General features: G+C 35.9%; 1 protein-coding gene across 9 annotated transcripts in view; it reads right to left on the reverse strand.

The window, feature by feature from the left end:
• AKAP9 (A-kinase anchoring protein 9) overlaps positions 1 to 16921 on the reverse strand; it is a 153807-nt gene that overhangs the window by 49814 nt on the left and 87072 nt on the right. For 8 of the 9 annotated variants that reach the window (XM_086696380.1, XM_086696349.1, XM_086696391.1 and 5 more), the window contains one exon: positions 14524 to 14756. In XM_086696380.1, the coding sequence (XP_086552506.1) occupies positions 14524 to 14756 (233 nt within the window). Of the gene's footprint in view, positions 1 to 359; positions 924 to 14523; positions 14757 to 16921 lie in introns of those variants that run through there. The other variant, XM_086696400.1, reaches the window with a different exon arrangement.

The following is a 16921-nucleotide window of genomic DNA, read 5'->3' on the forward strand; positions in this document are numbered from 1 at the left end:
TGCCTTTTAATCACTCCGTTTTTACTCAGGATTGGCACCATAAACATATAAAAGCAAGATTCTTAAGGAGAAGCAGGATCTTTTTAAACAGCTTGCCTGGCATCAGAGAACTGTAATACTATCTCACTCTGCTTTCTGGAATCAAAAACATAGCCAAGATGGGGCTCTTAGAACAAATTTAGCCCTTCAATACATCTAGGATAAATGAGTAGTAACATATGAAACAATAACAAAACACGATTCTATTCTACTTAAGGACATTGAAAGTTCATTTCTCATTATACGGGTTTTTAAATTAGATGTATAAAAAACTGACAGCATGAACTAAAACTAAAAGAAACCAAGTTTTTTATACTTACTGAATAAGGAGGGGTAGGCAGTGAAATTTTAGAAATAAGTTTTAATATGTGCCCATTTCTTTTATGAATAAAATGAAAAATAGAAGTATTAATAATTACTGAGTTATTTTCATCCAAATGTTCACACAGAGGAAAAGGATATGGTAAAGGCACACGAGATTCAACCTCATAAATGTCTTCATCTTGTTCTTCCAACCATGAGCCACTGAGTTTGACAGTTGCCAAATAGGTCCTGTAAGAATCCATTCTAGAAGATGCAGCTGCCAATTTTCCTCACTCGCTTTAACAGTTTTCCACTACATTAAAAAGTTCTTTTTAGTTTATCAAGAGACACCATAGTTGTATGAAAATTTCTTTTTAGTACTATCAAATAAACATTTTATTAATTCATACAACTGAACAACAAAAGAAAAACCCCACAAATCTATTTTAAAAACTACATCTCCATGAGTCTTCGTCAAAAACAAAAGAAAAACAAAGACAACAAAAATAAAACACCTTTTTAACGAGAATAATTAAATCCTTGAATAGAAGAATGAAAATATAAATATCTAATCAGCTGAGCAATAAAACTGCTTTCAGTATCAAACATATCTGTGGAAATAAGCCTTCCAAACAACCTGGCAGGGAAGGTTGAGTTTTAAATCTCCATAGTAGCAGTCTTCACAAGTGTAGCTGCAACATTATTTCCCTTGTTCTTGCTGCTTCACTCAATTCAAAAGTAAAAGCTCCTCGGAACTGAGCTATTCAAATAGCCTCATGCTGAGCCAAAGGATTCTAGTCAGTGTCCCCTGAGGAAAAGGTCAGAACAGAGGGTGTGGTTTCATGTCTTTACCTATAGGTACTGGCAGGTGGAGTGTGAATTAATACGCCCACAAAAAAGCCTGCCTAACAGGATCCAAGTTCCACGTCAGAGCTTTGAAAAGGGTATTTAGACACGTTTATGATGTTTCTAAGATAAGCTAGTATTTTTCCATCCTATTCAAAAACTGTTTTAATTTGAAAATGTGAAATCAAGTAGGTTTGAGTCTAATACCAAGTAGTTCTTAAAGTATATCAAATAATCATAATTATTTCTAGAAAACTAAGTTAGTACTTCCTTTTGATATTTCCTTAAAATAATACTCATTCTTTCAAGCAGTCACTAGAACTAAGTATAGATAGTTTAGTTATAACCTATTTCTACACTGAATTGTTATTTTTTTTATTTTTTTAAAATTTTTTTATTTTTTTTTTCAACGTTTATTTTATTTTTGGGACAGAGAGAGACAGAGCATGAACGGGGGAGGAGCAGAGAGAGAGGGAGACACAGAATCGGAAACAGGCTCCAGGCTCTGAGCCATCAGCCCAGAACCTGATGCGGGGCTCGAACTCACGGACCGCGAGATCGTGACCTGGCTGAAGTTGGACGCTTAACCGACTGCGCCACCCAGGCGCCCCTACACTGAATTGTTTTTAGAGTGAATGTTAAGGGGAAAAAAAATAAAAGCTGCATTATATATAACTCTCGGTAGTTACACCACTTAAGATACTCTATGAACACGGACTAAAACTCAAAAGGGCAAGTTGCATATAATAAATGTCAGTGATACTGAATAAACTAAACACTCAGAGTTTTAAAAGATGAACTTACTTTTTAACATCAAAAGATCCTCAATAGTGAAAGTTGTTTCAAATAAATGAAAAAGCTTTCATTGTGGTGCCTTTTCTCTATCCAGTAACTAAATAGCCTAAACCCAAAAAACCAAAACCTTTTATCTACTATGGAAAAAACCCTACTAAAGCAAGCAGGTAATATAAACAAAAATCCATTTTACAGCCATTTTCACTATATGCAATTATTTAAAGGAGTTAACACTCAAAGCCTTCATAGTAGGCTAATAATTAGGGGAGAGAAAATGAGATTTTCTACAGAGAGCCCAGAATCTACAGGCAGATGTTCTGGGGCAGGGCAGGGGCAGCTGCCTCTTTTAATTCTGGATTAGGCAAGGACAAAATTTTGTTCATGTTTTTTTTTTTTTTGTTAGTTTGCCAGTTAGTCTGTGACGATGTCTTAACATTTTCACAAAATGGAGGCCTAACAGTACACTGGTTTAGCCAAATTTGACTTTTTTGATCTTCAGCAGATACAAAGTCATCCGTATCCTAGCTGCTCAGCTTTATGAATTGGTTGCTAGGACCCATGCTTACTTAGCATATCATATAGTTCTCAAAATACTCTTTCCTCGCTCCCTCTGGAAATTAGTTTATTTTGATAATGTGGTGTCCAATTTCTCGTATTTGAAGCAAAAACAAAACTCTGAAAGTAAGAAGTATCTTTTAAAAAAATTTTTTTTAATGTTTATTTTTGAGAGAGGGAGGGAGACAGAACATGAGTGGGGTAAGGGTAGAGAGAGAGAGGGAGACACAGAATTGGAGCAGGCTCCAGGCTCTGAGCTGTCAGCGCAGAGCCCGATGCAGGGCTCAAACTCACAGACCGCGAAATCATGACCTGAGCTGAAGTCGGACATTTAACCGACTGAGCCACCCAGGCGCCCCAAGAAGTATCTCTTTAAAAACAGAAACATTCAGGTCAAGGTAAGAACTAACTACAAAGAAAAAAAAAAGTAGGGAGGAAAAAAAAGACTCAAAAAAGCAGATTAATAAGATGATTTAGAATGAGGCCAACAGTCCTTATAACAACAGAATATTAACTAATGGCACATTATATTAATTCATGTTCAAAAAGGTGACCCTAAATTAAAATAGTCCAAATTATATCTTTCCAATTTTTGAAAGCACGTAAAACTTGTTTCCATCCATGTAAAACAAAAACATCAAGATGTAGACCCTTAGAACATAGGTCAAAGTTAAGAAACTAACCACAAAGAAAAAAAATAGTAAAATTAAGGAGGGAAAAAAAGGACTCAAAACAGCAGTAGAGTTGATTTAAGATAGAGGAAAATAGCTCTCCTAACAACACTATATTAACCTATGGTATATTAACTGATGTTCAGACAGATTACTCTGCATTGGAATAATTCAAATTCTATTTTTTTAATTTTAGAAAGCACATAAAACTTTTTACGATCAAAAGCAGTTAAAGCAAAATGACTTCAATTTTTAGGAGGATGCCCTTTAAATATTTAGACTAGCTCATTGTTCCCAGGTTCCAGATAATCAAGATTTCAGGCATATTGGAAGGCTATTAACTTGTTGTATAGAGCTACGTTTGTTTCTCTAACTAAACAGCTTTATTTGAATCATACAATGTTAAGATATTTAACCTTTTCCCCCTTAAACATTTCTTTCAAATTGTAAAAACACTTCTGTTGCTCTCTTTTGGATCCTGACTTGTTCACTTATTTCTGTAAGTTATTTAATAGAGGGGCTGAATCCTGGATACAATACTCTGACAGAACCCTGACCAATACTAATAAGCACATTGGGGGAAACTCTAATGGGAAAATGCATTTCAACACTTTGATTACAATTATGTTTAAAACTTAACAATGACAGGGGCACCTGGGTGGCTCAGGTAGCTGGTTAAGTGTCCAACTTCAGCTCAGGTTATGATCTTGCGGTTCGTGATTTCAAGCCCCACATCGGACTTCATGCTGACAGCTCAGAGCCTGAAGCCTGCTTCAGATTCTGTGTGTCTCCCTCTTTCTCTATCCCTCCCCGACTCGTACTCTCTCAAAAATAAACATTAAAAAAAAATAAAAAAAAAAAAACCCTTAACATTGACAAAACAAAATCTTAAACTATTGTTTTATCCTCAGAAAGAGTCTTCTTTTTTGAGAAGATATAGAAACATGTCGCTTAGATTCCATTATTCTCAAAAATGATACTAAACTCATGAGAGTTACCTATAATAATCATCATTCGGTGGGAGGAAGTTCCTCATTAACTTTTTCCAAGGCCTAAAGGAATCTCTCAGTAGCACCTCTGAATTCTGGAAAAGCTGAAAAGGCTACTCCCATCGAACAGACTGAATTCCTGTTCTACCTGATTCAAGAAACAAGAATCTGAAACCATACTCTCAAAGATAACTTTTCTGCAGTACCACAAAGAGACTACTGAATAAAGATTATGTTAAAGAGATACCTTTCTAAGGGCCTGTGGGTAGTCTTTAAGCACTTTCCCTCGTATTATAATGAAAACTCTCCCAACAAATAGGAAACTGCAATAGATTGAATATAAGCCTAATTTTATGGTAGCCTATCTGGGCAAAAGAGAAATACAATTCATCACATTAAGAGTATCATTATATGGATTTGCATGTATATACCACAGGGCAAGTCACCTGTCAAATCAAATACATAAAGTAAAATAATCCTTTAACAGATGTTATGAAATAAGCCCAGATACAAACCCTGATACTTAGTAAACAAACTCACTAGTTCTTTTGTTGAAGCAGGATGTATCTATGGTACCCAAAGCATACTAAACCTTAAAACTAAATACAAGGCTTAATCACCTATCTTCTGCTAAAATCACACAACATAAAAATCCACACTGTTAAAAAGAAAAGAATCTTGAATATCTGACAATATTTACTTAGGCTACGGGGACTTCAATGAAACCCCTCCTCCATCCCAAACATAAATCCGCAATAATCTGCAATAATCTTTCTCCAATATGAAAGGAGGCAAGTCTTTTTGATCCACACACCACACCTTCCACTTGTTTCTGGATTCCATCCTCACTTATTCCAAGGACCTGGCTCAAGAAAGCCCATCTGTTTGTGACCTGCAATCTTCAACTTCTCCACTTCTACTCAAGGTATACCATTCCAACCTTTAAAAAAAGCACCTTCCCTTCCTTTTTCAAGCCAGTATTCTGTTTTCTTCACAGCTCGTAGTCAAATTGCTGTCTCTATTTCTCCAACTCTGAATTTTGAATACTCCTTCACCAACTCCATGAAACCATTCTCATCAAGGTCACTGTTAACACACACAATGAAATATCCAATGGACACTAAATCATCAGCCACCTATAACTTTCTGTACTAAGTGACAGCTTTTGGAAAAATCACTTCTCATCTGGCTTTTATGACACTATTCTCTTGGAAAAATTACTTCTCATTCTCGCTCTCTCCCATAGACTTAACTATTTTTATTCTCTTTTATGTTTTTTTTTTTTTTTTTGAGAGAGAGACAGAGTGCAAGCGAGCAGGGGAGGGGTAAAGAGAGAGGGAGACATAGACTCTGAAGACAGGCTCCAGGCTCTGACCTAGCTGTCAGCACAGTCCCACGTGGGGCCCAAACTCATGAACTGTGGCATCATGACCTGAGCTGAAGTCAGACGCTTAACCAACTGAGCCACCTAGGCGCCCCAATTTTTATTCTCTTTTAAATGTCAGCATTCTACCAGTACAAAAATTGCTCTGTATACACTCTACAACCATGGCTTCAAGGTCTTTAAGTAATAACAACCTCCAATCTAGTTCTACCCAAACTCCCAAATCACCCAAAAAGTGATTATCTTTACTTGATGCCTCTTCTATGCATTTCAAATGAAGTACAACAACTTGGTTGGTTAAGGATTTATGGTTTCCTCTTCTCCTCCTTATCCCCTGCATCCAGTCATACCAAATGCTACTAAATTCAATTTCCTAAAAGTTTTAAAATCACTTCCTCCTGCCTTAATTTTACTTCTATCACTTTTTACTTGGAATATATTATAAGGGCCTTCCGTTTCCTACATTCAGCATCTCTCCTCACCATATTCTTGCCTATCTGCCTATCAAACCGCTGCCTAAAGGAATCTAAGACACAAATTTAATCATTATTATTTTTTTAATGTTTATTTATTTAGAGAGACATGTGCACAGGAGGGGCAGAGAGGGAGGGAAAGAGAGAATTCCAAGCAGGCTCCGTGCTGTCAGTGCAGATCCCTTCACAGGGCTTGAACCCACGAACCATGAGATCATGACCTGAGCTGAAATCAAGAGTTGCTTAACTGACTAGACCACCCAGGGGCCTCTGATATTCTATTCCCATCAAAAGTATTTCAATGACTCTCCACATTTTACAACATAAAGTTAGCTTATGAAGGACTCTGACATGTAACTACTGGCTATTTCTCTACCTTTACCGTCTATCAGTTTTCCATCTTCCATCCCCGAACTTTCATATCACAATACTATCCACTGTCTGCATACATATCATGCTGGTTTACACTATACCATTCGTCACAAATTTTCTTCTGACCTACCTACTTAGTTTCTACTTGTCTTTTAAGTCTTTCACTTCTTTCCCCTCATTTTCTCTTGAATTACACTTTCATCTCCATTACTCCACCAAAGTGCTCTTGTAAGACTACCAATGATGCCCAAATTTCAAAATCCATTCTTTAGTCTGTGAATAACATGACCAGTCAGCAGTAACTGACCTCATTAATTTTCAAAGCGCAGAAGAACTGGCAGTTAAGAGCACAGCCAGACTCCCTGGGTTCAAATTCTAATCCCACCACCTAACTTGTATGTCTGGGGAAGTGACTTCTCTAAGTGGTTTCTAGGCTTCTGCTCTAGACTTCTCCATCCCCTCAGTCTATTTTTGACAATGCAGTCAAAATGATCCTTTTGAAAAATAGAAGTTAGATCAGTTATTCAATAATTTCTAATGATCCATCCAAAGCTAGAGACAATCTGCATGTCCTCTAAATAAATTATATGGTACATCCATACAATATAATATTCCTCAGCTATAAAAAGGAACAAACTATTAATACATGTAACAACATTGATGAATTGATGATGAATCATACATGCACTTTAAGACAATGAAGCCAGGCCCAAAAGAACAATGATACAATGATAATGTATCATTTTATTTACACCAGTCTGGTAAAGGCAAAACTATACTCATGGAAAGCAACCAGGGGTTGCCAGTAGCAGGAGGTAGAAGGGCTGACTACAGAAGAGAAGTACTGGGGAATTTGGAGGGATGGAATGATTCTGTAACATGTTTGTGGTGGTAGATATAAAACTCTATGCATCTGTCACAATCGAAAGCATTACCCATACAAAGAGTGAAATTTACCATATGTAAATTAAAAAAAAATTAACCAGAACATAGGGAAACCCAAAATGGAATAAAAACAGTAACAAATAATTCTAATTGTATTAAAAGTGAATAACAAAACCACTTAAGAAGTGAGGAAGAAAAGAGTTAACCTAACATACTTTGAAAAACAGTATTTTTGACTATGTAAGGCTAAAGACAAAAAGTACTGTACATATGTAAATATGTTCTCCTCAGGGGTATAGCCTTGCAATTGTGAAATTACTTTATGGGTATATATGGCTGAACAAATAAGTAAAATGAGAGCCTAGTTTCTCATTGATGGAGAATAAAGTTACAAAGAGAAGGGGAAGGGGTAGAATGAATCTTGTGGTACTGGATCAGAATAAGAGGTAATATATGAAGTTAGGTTTTTACTATATATACATAAAGATATGGAAATAAAAACAGATGCAAGGGTTAATATACCCCATATATTTTCAAACGGTCTACAAGAGAAGCTACAAGTCATGATACACTTGGTTAAAAGTGAACTCATATAACATCCAGATCGTGGTTTGTAAATCTCATTCTCTAACAAGAAGCCTAAATTCCTTGGAGAAGTGGTGGATTCTAGGGCTGGGGCAGGAATAACACAAAATTGGTCTGGAGCCTCTGATAATGCAAATGCTCAAAAAAAAAAAAAAGAAGTACTTTGAAAAGGTGTAAGAGCTGACCTGAAAGAGTTCTCAATGCCAAAGCTGGAACAAAATAAACTACTATAGTATTGGATTATTACCCACTGAAAAAAATAAACAGGCATGAGTACATATAGATCCTGATTATAAATGTGAGTAATAATTCTAATAGATTAAGGAATGAGGAAGATAGAAAATCACCATTAGAATACCACAGTAATAATTGCACAGGCAAGATCCATCAATGAATGCTCAAAATAGTGGATGAAAGTTTAAGGAGAAACAAGATATTTGCATAATCTCGAAGTACCTCCTCCAAGATATTTATTAATGACAAAGGGAAGAATAGTAATGGTACAGTGAAACCCAGGTGACACCACAAGAAATCAAGATTAACATTACAGTAGTAAGACATATTGACATCATGTGCCCTCTGATACGACACACTGAGAAGGCACATCATTTTTGTGATATTTTTGTCAAAAATGCTTAAGATTCAGGTAATTGTGAGAAAACGTCGGACAAATCCAAATTGAGGGACATTCTACAAAATAACTAGCCAGTCCTTATCAAGTGTCAAGGTCATAAAAGACAAAGAGAGACTCAGGTACTAACCGTCAGAGATAGCCTAAGAGAGCTGAAGAAGACATGACAACTAAATGCAATGTGGGATCCTGGAATGGGAAAAGGACGTAGTGGGAAAAAATGGTAAAATCCAATGGTTTGTATTTCAGTTTATAGCACTGTACCAGTTTTACTTTCTAAGCTTTGATAATTATAATATGGTTATGCAAGATGTTAATATTAGGGGAGGTTAATGAAGGGTACATGGAAACACTATTTGTACTATTTTTGCAACTTTTCTCTAAGTCTAAAATTATTTCAAAATAAAAAGTTAAAAAGTTATACATAATGACTCCATATCTCATTAAGAATTGAATTCCAAGTTCCATGTTATCTGGTTCCCAAGTATCACTCTGACCCCATCTTCCACTCTTCTCACTCTCCTTGCTCCAGCCACACTGGCCTCTTTGTCAGCCACACAAAGAACAAGCACATGACCTCCTCAGGGCCTTCACACTTGTTATTCCTTTGCCTAAGCCATTCTTCTCATACTTACCTATATGGCTGTCTCCTAATCTTCCGTATGAAATATGCCTGACTATTCCTTTATCAGAAAAGTCTTCCTCCATTTTCCTATATAAAATGTGCCCTTTCGTCATCATGCTCTACCTTCCCCTATTTTATGTATCTTCCCAGCAGATATCACCACCTGACACACTGTATGTTTATACACTGTTAGTTGCCACCACTGAATTGTAAGCTCTACAAAAGTAAGGATTTTGTCTATTCTATTCAATGCTATACTTCTGGTATATAAAATAGCAATTGCTATATAGTAGGTACTCAATAAATATGATGAATGAACGATTCATCTCAAGCATCAAGTCTTCCAATAAACTCTACCTGGGCCTACCTTACTCCAAAGTATGAGATGCTACTCTCTTTCCTGGTCTCAGGGTATACTGTACAGAGCTACTTACCTGAACTTCTTGGTCACTGCAAGCACTAATATACTATAGCAACGTCTCTCAACTCTGCCTTAGAATTTTTGTAACAAGTGAAAAAAAAATAAGGTAAAAGGGAACTATACTATTATGAATAACCAAACAATGACACATTAAAACAAAAATGGAATACAAGTTATTTCACAGAGGTGATTACACATAATTTTATCTCAATCTGACAAGCTATTAATAAGATTTACTAGGTTCAAGAAAATTTTAGTTATTAATGACAATATTCTGAAGAAGTCAATGGCTTTAAACATCTATCCATGGAAGAGTAGTGGGTGTATTGAATTTGGATTAAAAGAAATCACCTAAGAAACACCTGATTTTTATACCAAATGTCAACAACTACTTTAACCTTTTATATAATAGATATTAGTAGAACACTTCAAAATTCAGTTAGAATAATGTGAACATTATACTAATCATCTCTAGAACAGTGGTTCTCAAACTTCAGTGCATTATCAGAATCACCTAAAGGACCTGCTGAAACAAAGGTTGCTGGGCTCCATCATTCAGTAGGTCTGGGACGGGGATTGAGAATTTAAACTTACAGCAAGTCCTCAATGATGCTGATGCTGCTGGTTTAGAGACTGCAGTTTGAGAACTACTTAGTGCTCTAGGCAAAATTTTTGTGACCTGTTCATTGATATGTAAAACAATATGATAAAAGCTTAATAACAAATTGCTATCTTATTTTATTTTTTATTTTACAAATCGCTATTTCAGTTATTTGACAGATTGCGAATAATTTGGAAAAATGACATGGTCAGGCTCCTACGGTACCTCACAACTTGATCACATAAGCAGATGTGATGAGGTATGATCTTGGCCTGGGAAAACGAGTATTTCAGTTGGATCCCACACACTTTTCTGTTGGCAGTATTCACGGATTATGGGGGAAGTTTCTCTATAATAGCCTATAGGAACAAGTCCAACCACAGATCCCTTCTGATTTATTTACCATTTTCCATGGTGTTTGTCAAAATATTATATAATTGACCCTGGAGCAATGTGGGGGTTGGGGCATGGATCCCCTGCACAAAAATCCAGATAACTTAAAAAATTTTTTTTTTTAATGTTTATTTTTCTGAGAAAGAGAGAGAAAGAGCGTGAGCTGGGGAGGGGCAGAGAGAGAGAGGGAGACACAGAATCTGAAGCAGGCTCCAGGCTCTGAGCTGTCAGCACAGAGCCTGACACAGGGCTTGAACTCCTGAACTGCAAGATTATGACCTGAGCCAAAGTCCTCCACTTAATCGACTGAGCCACCCAGATGCCCCCAAATTCCATATAACTTCTGACTCCCTGCAAACTCTACTAATAGCCTATTGTTGACCAGTAGCCTTATTGATGACATAAATGATTAACACATATTTAGTATATATGTTATATACTATATACTGTACTCTTACAATAAAGTAATCTAGGAAAAAAAGTTAAGAAAAATCATAAAGAAGAGAAAATATATTTACAGTACTGTGCTGCATATGCTGAAAAACATCTCCATATAAATGGAGCTACACAGTTCAAACCTGTACTGTTTGAAGGTCAAGTGTATTGCATTAACTAGACTGTCCATAATTTACAATGATACCAAGTGGCAGCGACAGTATTAACAGTGCTCAAGATCCAGGTGAAAAGTATTTAACAGTGGTCAAGAAAGGGAAAGTATTATCAGGTTTTTCATAGCATGAACGAGTACAAATCACAGAAATTCAATACTAATGTAGCTGAAATATTAAAAAAAAAAAAGAGGCAAGACTATCAGAGACTGCAGAGAATAAAAGGGGTAATTATGACACATATGTATTCAAACTTTAAAAGTGGTGAAAAGCAACAGCTGAAAACGCCGGAACTGGATCAGCTGACTCAGTAGAGTAGCATATTGTTAAAGTGGTTTGTATGCAAGCATTCTAAAAGAAAGCCAATCCAGTATTTATAATAATTTAGAAAAGACAAAATAGTAAATCTTAGTAGAAAATATTATTTTCTTATAATAGCTATGGAATTCCTTATTATGATGTAGCACTCAGAATTTCAATGTTTGAGCTTCAGTAGTCTACCTAAGGCCGAAGAAAAATATAATAAACATGAAATTCTCTGATCCAAGAGTATAATGTCTTAAATTAATAACACAAATGAAGCTGGGTTTTATTGGTGCCATTTTCTTACCATCACTTAGGATGTTGGCAATGAAAAATAACTCATTGTGGTTTTAGTGAAAGATAGGACCACTATTGTTTGTATAGTTATCCTTTTTATTGTGTATTAGTAAATACACAAAGATTTCAGTTTTCAAAACTACTGTACTTCTTTCAGTTCTTTGTGATGCTCAAGGAAATCTGTAAATAACTGACTTTTAATCATTTTGTACCTGCTCTGAAAGAAAGCTTCAGAAAAACAAGAATTGCCCAAAGACAGCAATTTCTTCTGTTACATATATACATACACATATCTTCAGAATTTATCTATGAAAACATTTCTGAGACCTGCCTAACTGAATATGAATACCTTAGTTTGGCCAATCAAACTGCTTTCTGGTACAACGCAGAAAATTAACAGTAGATATATTATGATACATTCCTCTGGCCAAATGGTGAAATCTCATTCCAAGTGGTAATTTGTTTTCTGGTTTTGTTTTTTTTTAAGTTTATTTATTTTTGAGAGAGAGAGAGAGACAGAGAGAGACAGAGAGAGCAGGAGAGGGGCAGAGAGAGAATCCCAGGCAGGCTCCACACTGTCAGCACAGAGCCTGACGTGGGGCTTGAACAAACTGTCAGATCATGACCTCGGCCAAAACCAAATCAAACACCTAACCAGCTAAGCCACCCAGGCGTCCCTGGTAATTTGCTCTTAAAGATACAGTCCATATTCTATCCCAGAAAAGAATTTAGACTACCTCCTTACAAAGAAAAATGAACCTGAGAAAAACTCTGGTTATCTGATGACTATTCAGAAGGCAAATATTTCACTGGAAATATGTTGTTTTGATAATGCCTTCTTTGTTAAATGCCAATAGCAAGTTGCCAAGATAAAAAGAAATGGATAATGAGAAAGTAACCAAATAGTAGGTGGTTAACAAGTGATTTCAAGGGTCAGTAACAAGGAGAGGACCCAATCACTAACTTAACCTAAATGAATTTGGCATTAAAACACAAAATATATAACAATATTTGCCAAATATGGTACATCCTACAGTCACTGCTATTGCAGAGACATTCCATAACAGAACAATTTCTTAGAGGAAAAAAAGTAATATCAATAAAAGCCAGACATTAGAAATAACAAGACATAGGGGCGTTTGGGTAGCTCAGTCAGTTAAGCGTCCGACTTCGGCTCAGGTCATGATCTCGCTGTCCATGGGTTCAAGCCCCGTGTTGGGCTCTGTGCTGACAGCTCAGAGCCTGAAGCCTGCTTCGGATTCTGTGTCTCCCTCTCTCTCTGCCCATCCCCCATTCATACTCTGTCTCTCTCAAAAATGAATAAAAGATTAAAAAAAAAAGATATAACAAGACATGAAAGACATGTCTTTCAACTTCTCAACTTCTGTTTGAAATACACATGGATCTATGATACTCTGAATAAAGATATCAATGAAAATGTTAATACTGGCTCTAACTGATGACAATGGAGTACTCATTCAAATAACAGCATATATGATTCTACAGCTTCTTTTACGTAACTTCAGTGACTTAAGAAATAATTACCATAGTGTAAAAAATGTTATAGACAGAGAAAATTGCATTTTAACTTATAAATGGTTGTGTCCCTTTAGAATTTCTATAAAAACTGTGCTTCAACGTAGAAACTGTCCCTCACTACCAAGAGATATTGCCTACCAAGAGACAGTAAAATGAGGTAATCTATTAACGTTCATGAAAAGGAAGTAAAAATGTGAAGGATTACAGGTATGATTTGTTGTCACATGACAACAGTAGTTAGTGTGTTAGGACACACTGGAGCATATAGTTTAAGAGATTGCGGACACTATACCTTCAAATAAATAACATACATTGCAGAATATTACAAATAAGGGTAAAGTTAAAATCTCTTTTGAAAATTAAAAATAGACCTACCCTATGACCCAGCAATAGCACTGCTAGGAATTTACCCAAGGGATACAGGAGTACTGATGCATAGGGGCACTTGTACCCCAATGTTTATAGCAGCATTCTCAACAATAGCCAAATTGTGGAAAAGAGCCTAAATATCCATCAACTGATGAATGGATAAAGAAATTGTGGTTTATATACACAATGGAATACTACATGGCAATGAGAAAGAATGAAATATGGCCCTTTGTAGCAACGTGGATGGAACTGGAGAGTGTGATGCTAAGTGAAATAAGCCATACAGAGAAAGACAGATACCGTATGTTTTCACTCTTATGTGGATCCTGAGAAACTTAAGAGAAACCCATGGGGGAGGGGAAGGAAAAAAAAAAAAAGAGGTTAGAGTGGGAGAGAGCCAAAGCATAAGAAACTCTTAAAAACTGAGGGTTGATGGGGGGTGGGAGGGAGGGGAGGGGAGGTGATGGCCATTGAAGAGGGCATCTTTTGGGATGAGCACTGGGTGTTGTATGGAAACCAATTTGACAATAAATTTCATATATTAAAAAAAAATCTCTTTTGATATCAAAAAAGTAATGTTCAAGAGTCTAGAAAATCTGAAAATTAAAACAACATTGAATTTTGAACTTGAAAAGTCCATCAGGACATTAAATGAACTCTTACCACCTGAAAAGAAACCCGGTGATATCATAGATCCCTGTTGTTACAAAGACAACCAATTATTAAGAAGAACTTGACTAAATTTACGTGAGACAATAGAAAGAAAACATTAGATGTTCACTGGCTTAAAAGAAAACCTACTGCAAATTTAGTGCATATTAGCAACATAAAGAGGTTACCTGACTACTCGTTTCACTTATAGCTTCCAGGAGTTTCTCAACTGCTGCTTGTAGTCGACCGCTAATACTGAGCATAAGTTCTTCATTTTCAGGGTCTATTTCAGTTCCAGCAAAACCACTCCTCATGAGTTGTTCTGAGAGATCTGTCCCCTCTTCAGTTACTTTTGACCATATACTACTGTCATTTCTTGGCACATCACCTCCAGAATAAGAGGGTATAGATTCATCTGTAACTGGAATAACAGTATTTTAAAGGCATAAACCAATTATGTTTAGTAATTATAGTAAAAAAAGGTTATAAAATAAAATGAAATTAAAACCTGAAATCACTTAACTATAAGGTCTTTTTTTAAAAGGTCTTTTAATAACAACACTGCAACATAATAAATAGGCAAATACAGAATGTAGTATTATTTGATAACAAAGCAGGCAGGAGAAGAAGAATGCTATGCTAAGAGGGCTTTCTAGAAATTAATACTTGGGTTATTCAGTATTTTTTTTCTTTCATAAAAACTTTTAAAACAACTTTCCACAGGTATTTACTAAGTACCCGCCATGTAGGATTTACTAAGTAATGGAGACTTACAAGATCTGTTTCCTATCCTCAAGGACCATATAATGAGAAAATAAATACATAAACGACATGAAAAGAAAAATACTGCAATGGAATATTTCAGGTGTATGGAGGGATAGAAGAAGGGCTTGATTTTGTCTGGAACAGATCCTCTGATTTCTGAGCACAATACTGGGAAGCATCACCAGTTCAGGCTAGACAGTAAAAGGGACTAAGATCATTTTGCAGCTGGAAACTTTTGTAAGAGGTATACTACAAAGAGATTAGTAGGCTAATGAGCAGTACTCATTTAACTATGGACATATATATCCACATTATTCTCATTTTTTATTCAGACAAACTGAGTTGACACGGGCAGAGAATCTGGACGTGTTTTCTGTAAACTGAAATAAAAGCATAGGTTACTCATTGCTGTCATGGAACACGATACTCATCTGTGGCAGCACAATACAACCCAACAACAAAAAGTCCTAAAGAAGAATTTCCTATTCTTTTATTACATGTAGTATGTATTTCTTATCAGTAACTGTAGAAAGTTAACAAATTAACAGCAAACTTTAATTTCCAAAGTACTTAGAATATTCAGTTTGATACAGTCATCCAGGAGAATAAGAGCTATTTATTAAAATGTCTTGCTGAAGCAGCTGGTGTGTGCAGTTCTCTCACTCTCATGTATGAACAGTATTAGATACAGTTTCAGATGCAAGATCTGAATGCAGCACAGTTCAACATTCACTATGTACCTCCTCTATACAAGTCACTGGCTAAAGAATCCAAGACTGGATTCTAGGAAATGATTAAAAAAAAATTTTTTTTTTATGTTTATTTGTGAGAGAGAAAGAGAGACAGAGTGCAAGCAGGGGAGATGCAGAAAGAGAGGGAGACACACAGAATCCAAAGCAGGCTTGAGGCTCTGAGTGGTCAGCACAGAGCCTGATGTGGGACTTGAACTCATGGACCACAAGATCATGACCTGAGCTGAAGTCGGCCACTTAACCAACTGAGCCACTCAGGTGCCCCACCTAGGAAATGATTTTAAATGTTTGCTATCACATAGTTTATCTAATTCTTAGTGTAACAGCTAATACGATTTTCCCTTTGTATTTTTACTCTCAAAATTTAAAAACAGACAGCAACCAGACTAATATTTACTTATGTTATTCCAGGTATTCAAAATTGAATGTCTTGATAAGAGGGATCAATACTTTACAAGTATTCATGAGTTCAAAATGATCTTGGAATTCAAAATGAATTCATATAAAGTACAGTACAATGTATATTACAAAGTTACTAAACAAAATGAATGTAGTTCAGAAAATAAATATTTTTGAAAAAACTATGGAAGAAATAGTTTATAAGTGGTATTTAAAGCTAAAAATACATGTTATATAGCATCTTTAAGGAATTAAATGCATTCTACAGTGACCTTTTCTAATAAGTACAGAGAATCTGACAAATCAGAGGAAAGAGAATAGTCTGATACGATGGGGAGTCAAGGCTTTATGGAGTCAAAGTGTGGAGAGAAGCTGGGATGAGGTAGGGAAGACAGCAGAAGGAAGGGAGCTGGAAAGGAGGCTCGATCCAAGTTGTGAATGGTCTGAACTTTTATAGGAACCTTGGAGTTGTGCTATAAATTAATGAGGCAGTGAATGATTTTTGCACAGGAAGACATCAAATCTATAAATCAAGAAGCAAATTGTAGCAATGCAGAGGAAGGGATAAGAAGAGACTGAGTGTTAGAATAGATGAGAAGTGTTGAAACGTGAGATAAAGATGGGGGGGGAGGGTTGGGCACAGCCAGAGAAGATTAAATGCATACATAAA

Source organism: Puma concolor, chromosome A2 (assembly GCF_028749965.1).
Source record: "Puma concolor isolate L17-30 chromosome A2, mPumCon1.1.hap2, whole genome shotgun sequence".
NCBI lineage: Eukaryota > Metazoa > Chordata > Mammalia > Carnivora > Felidae > Puma > Puma concolor.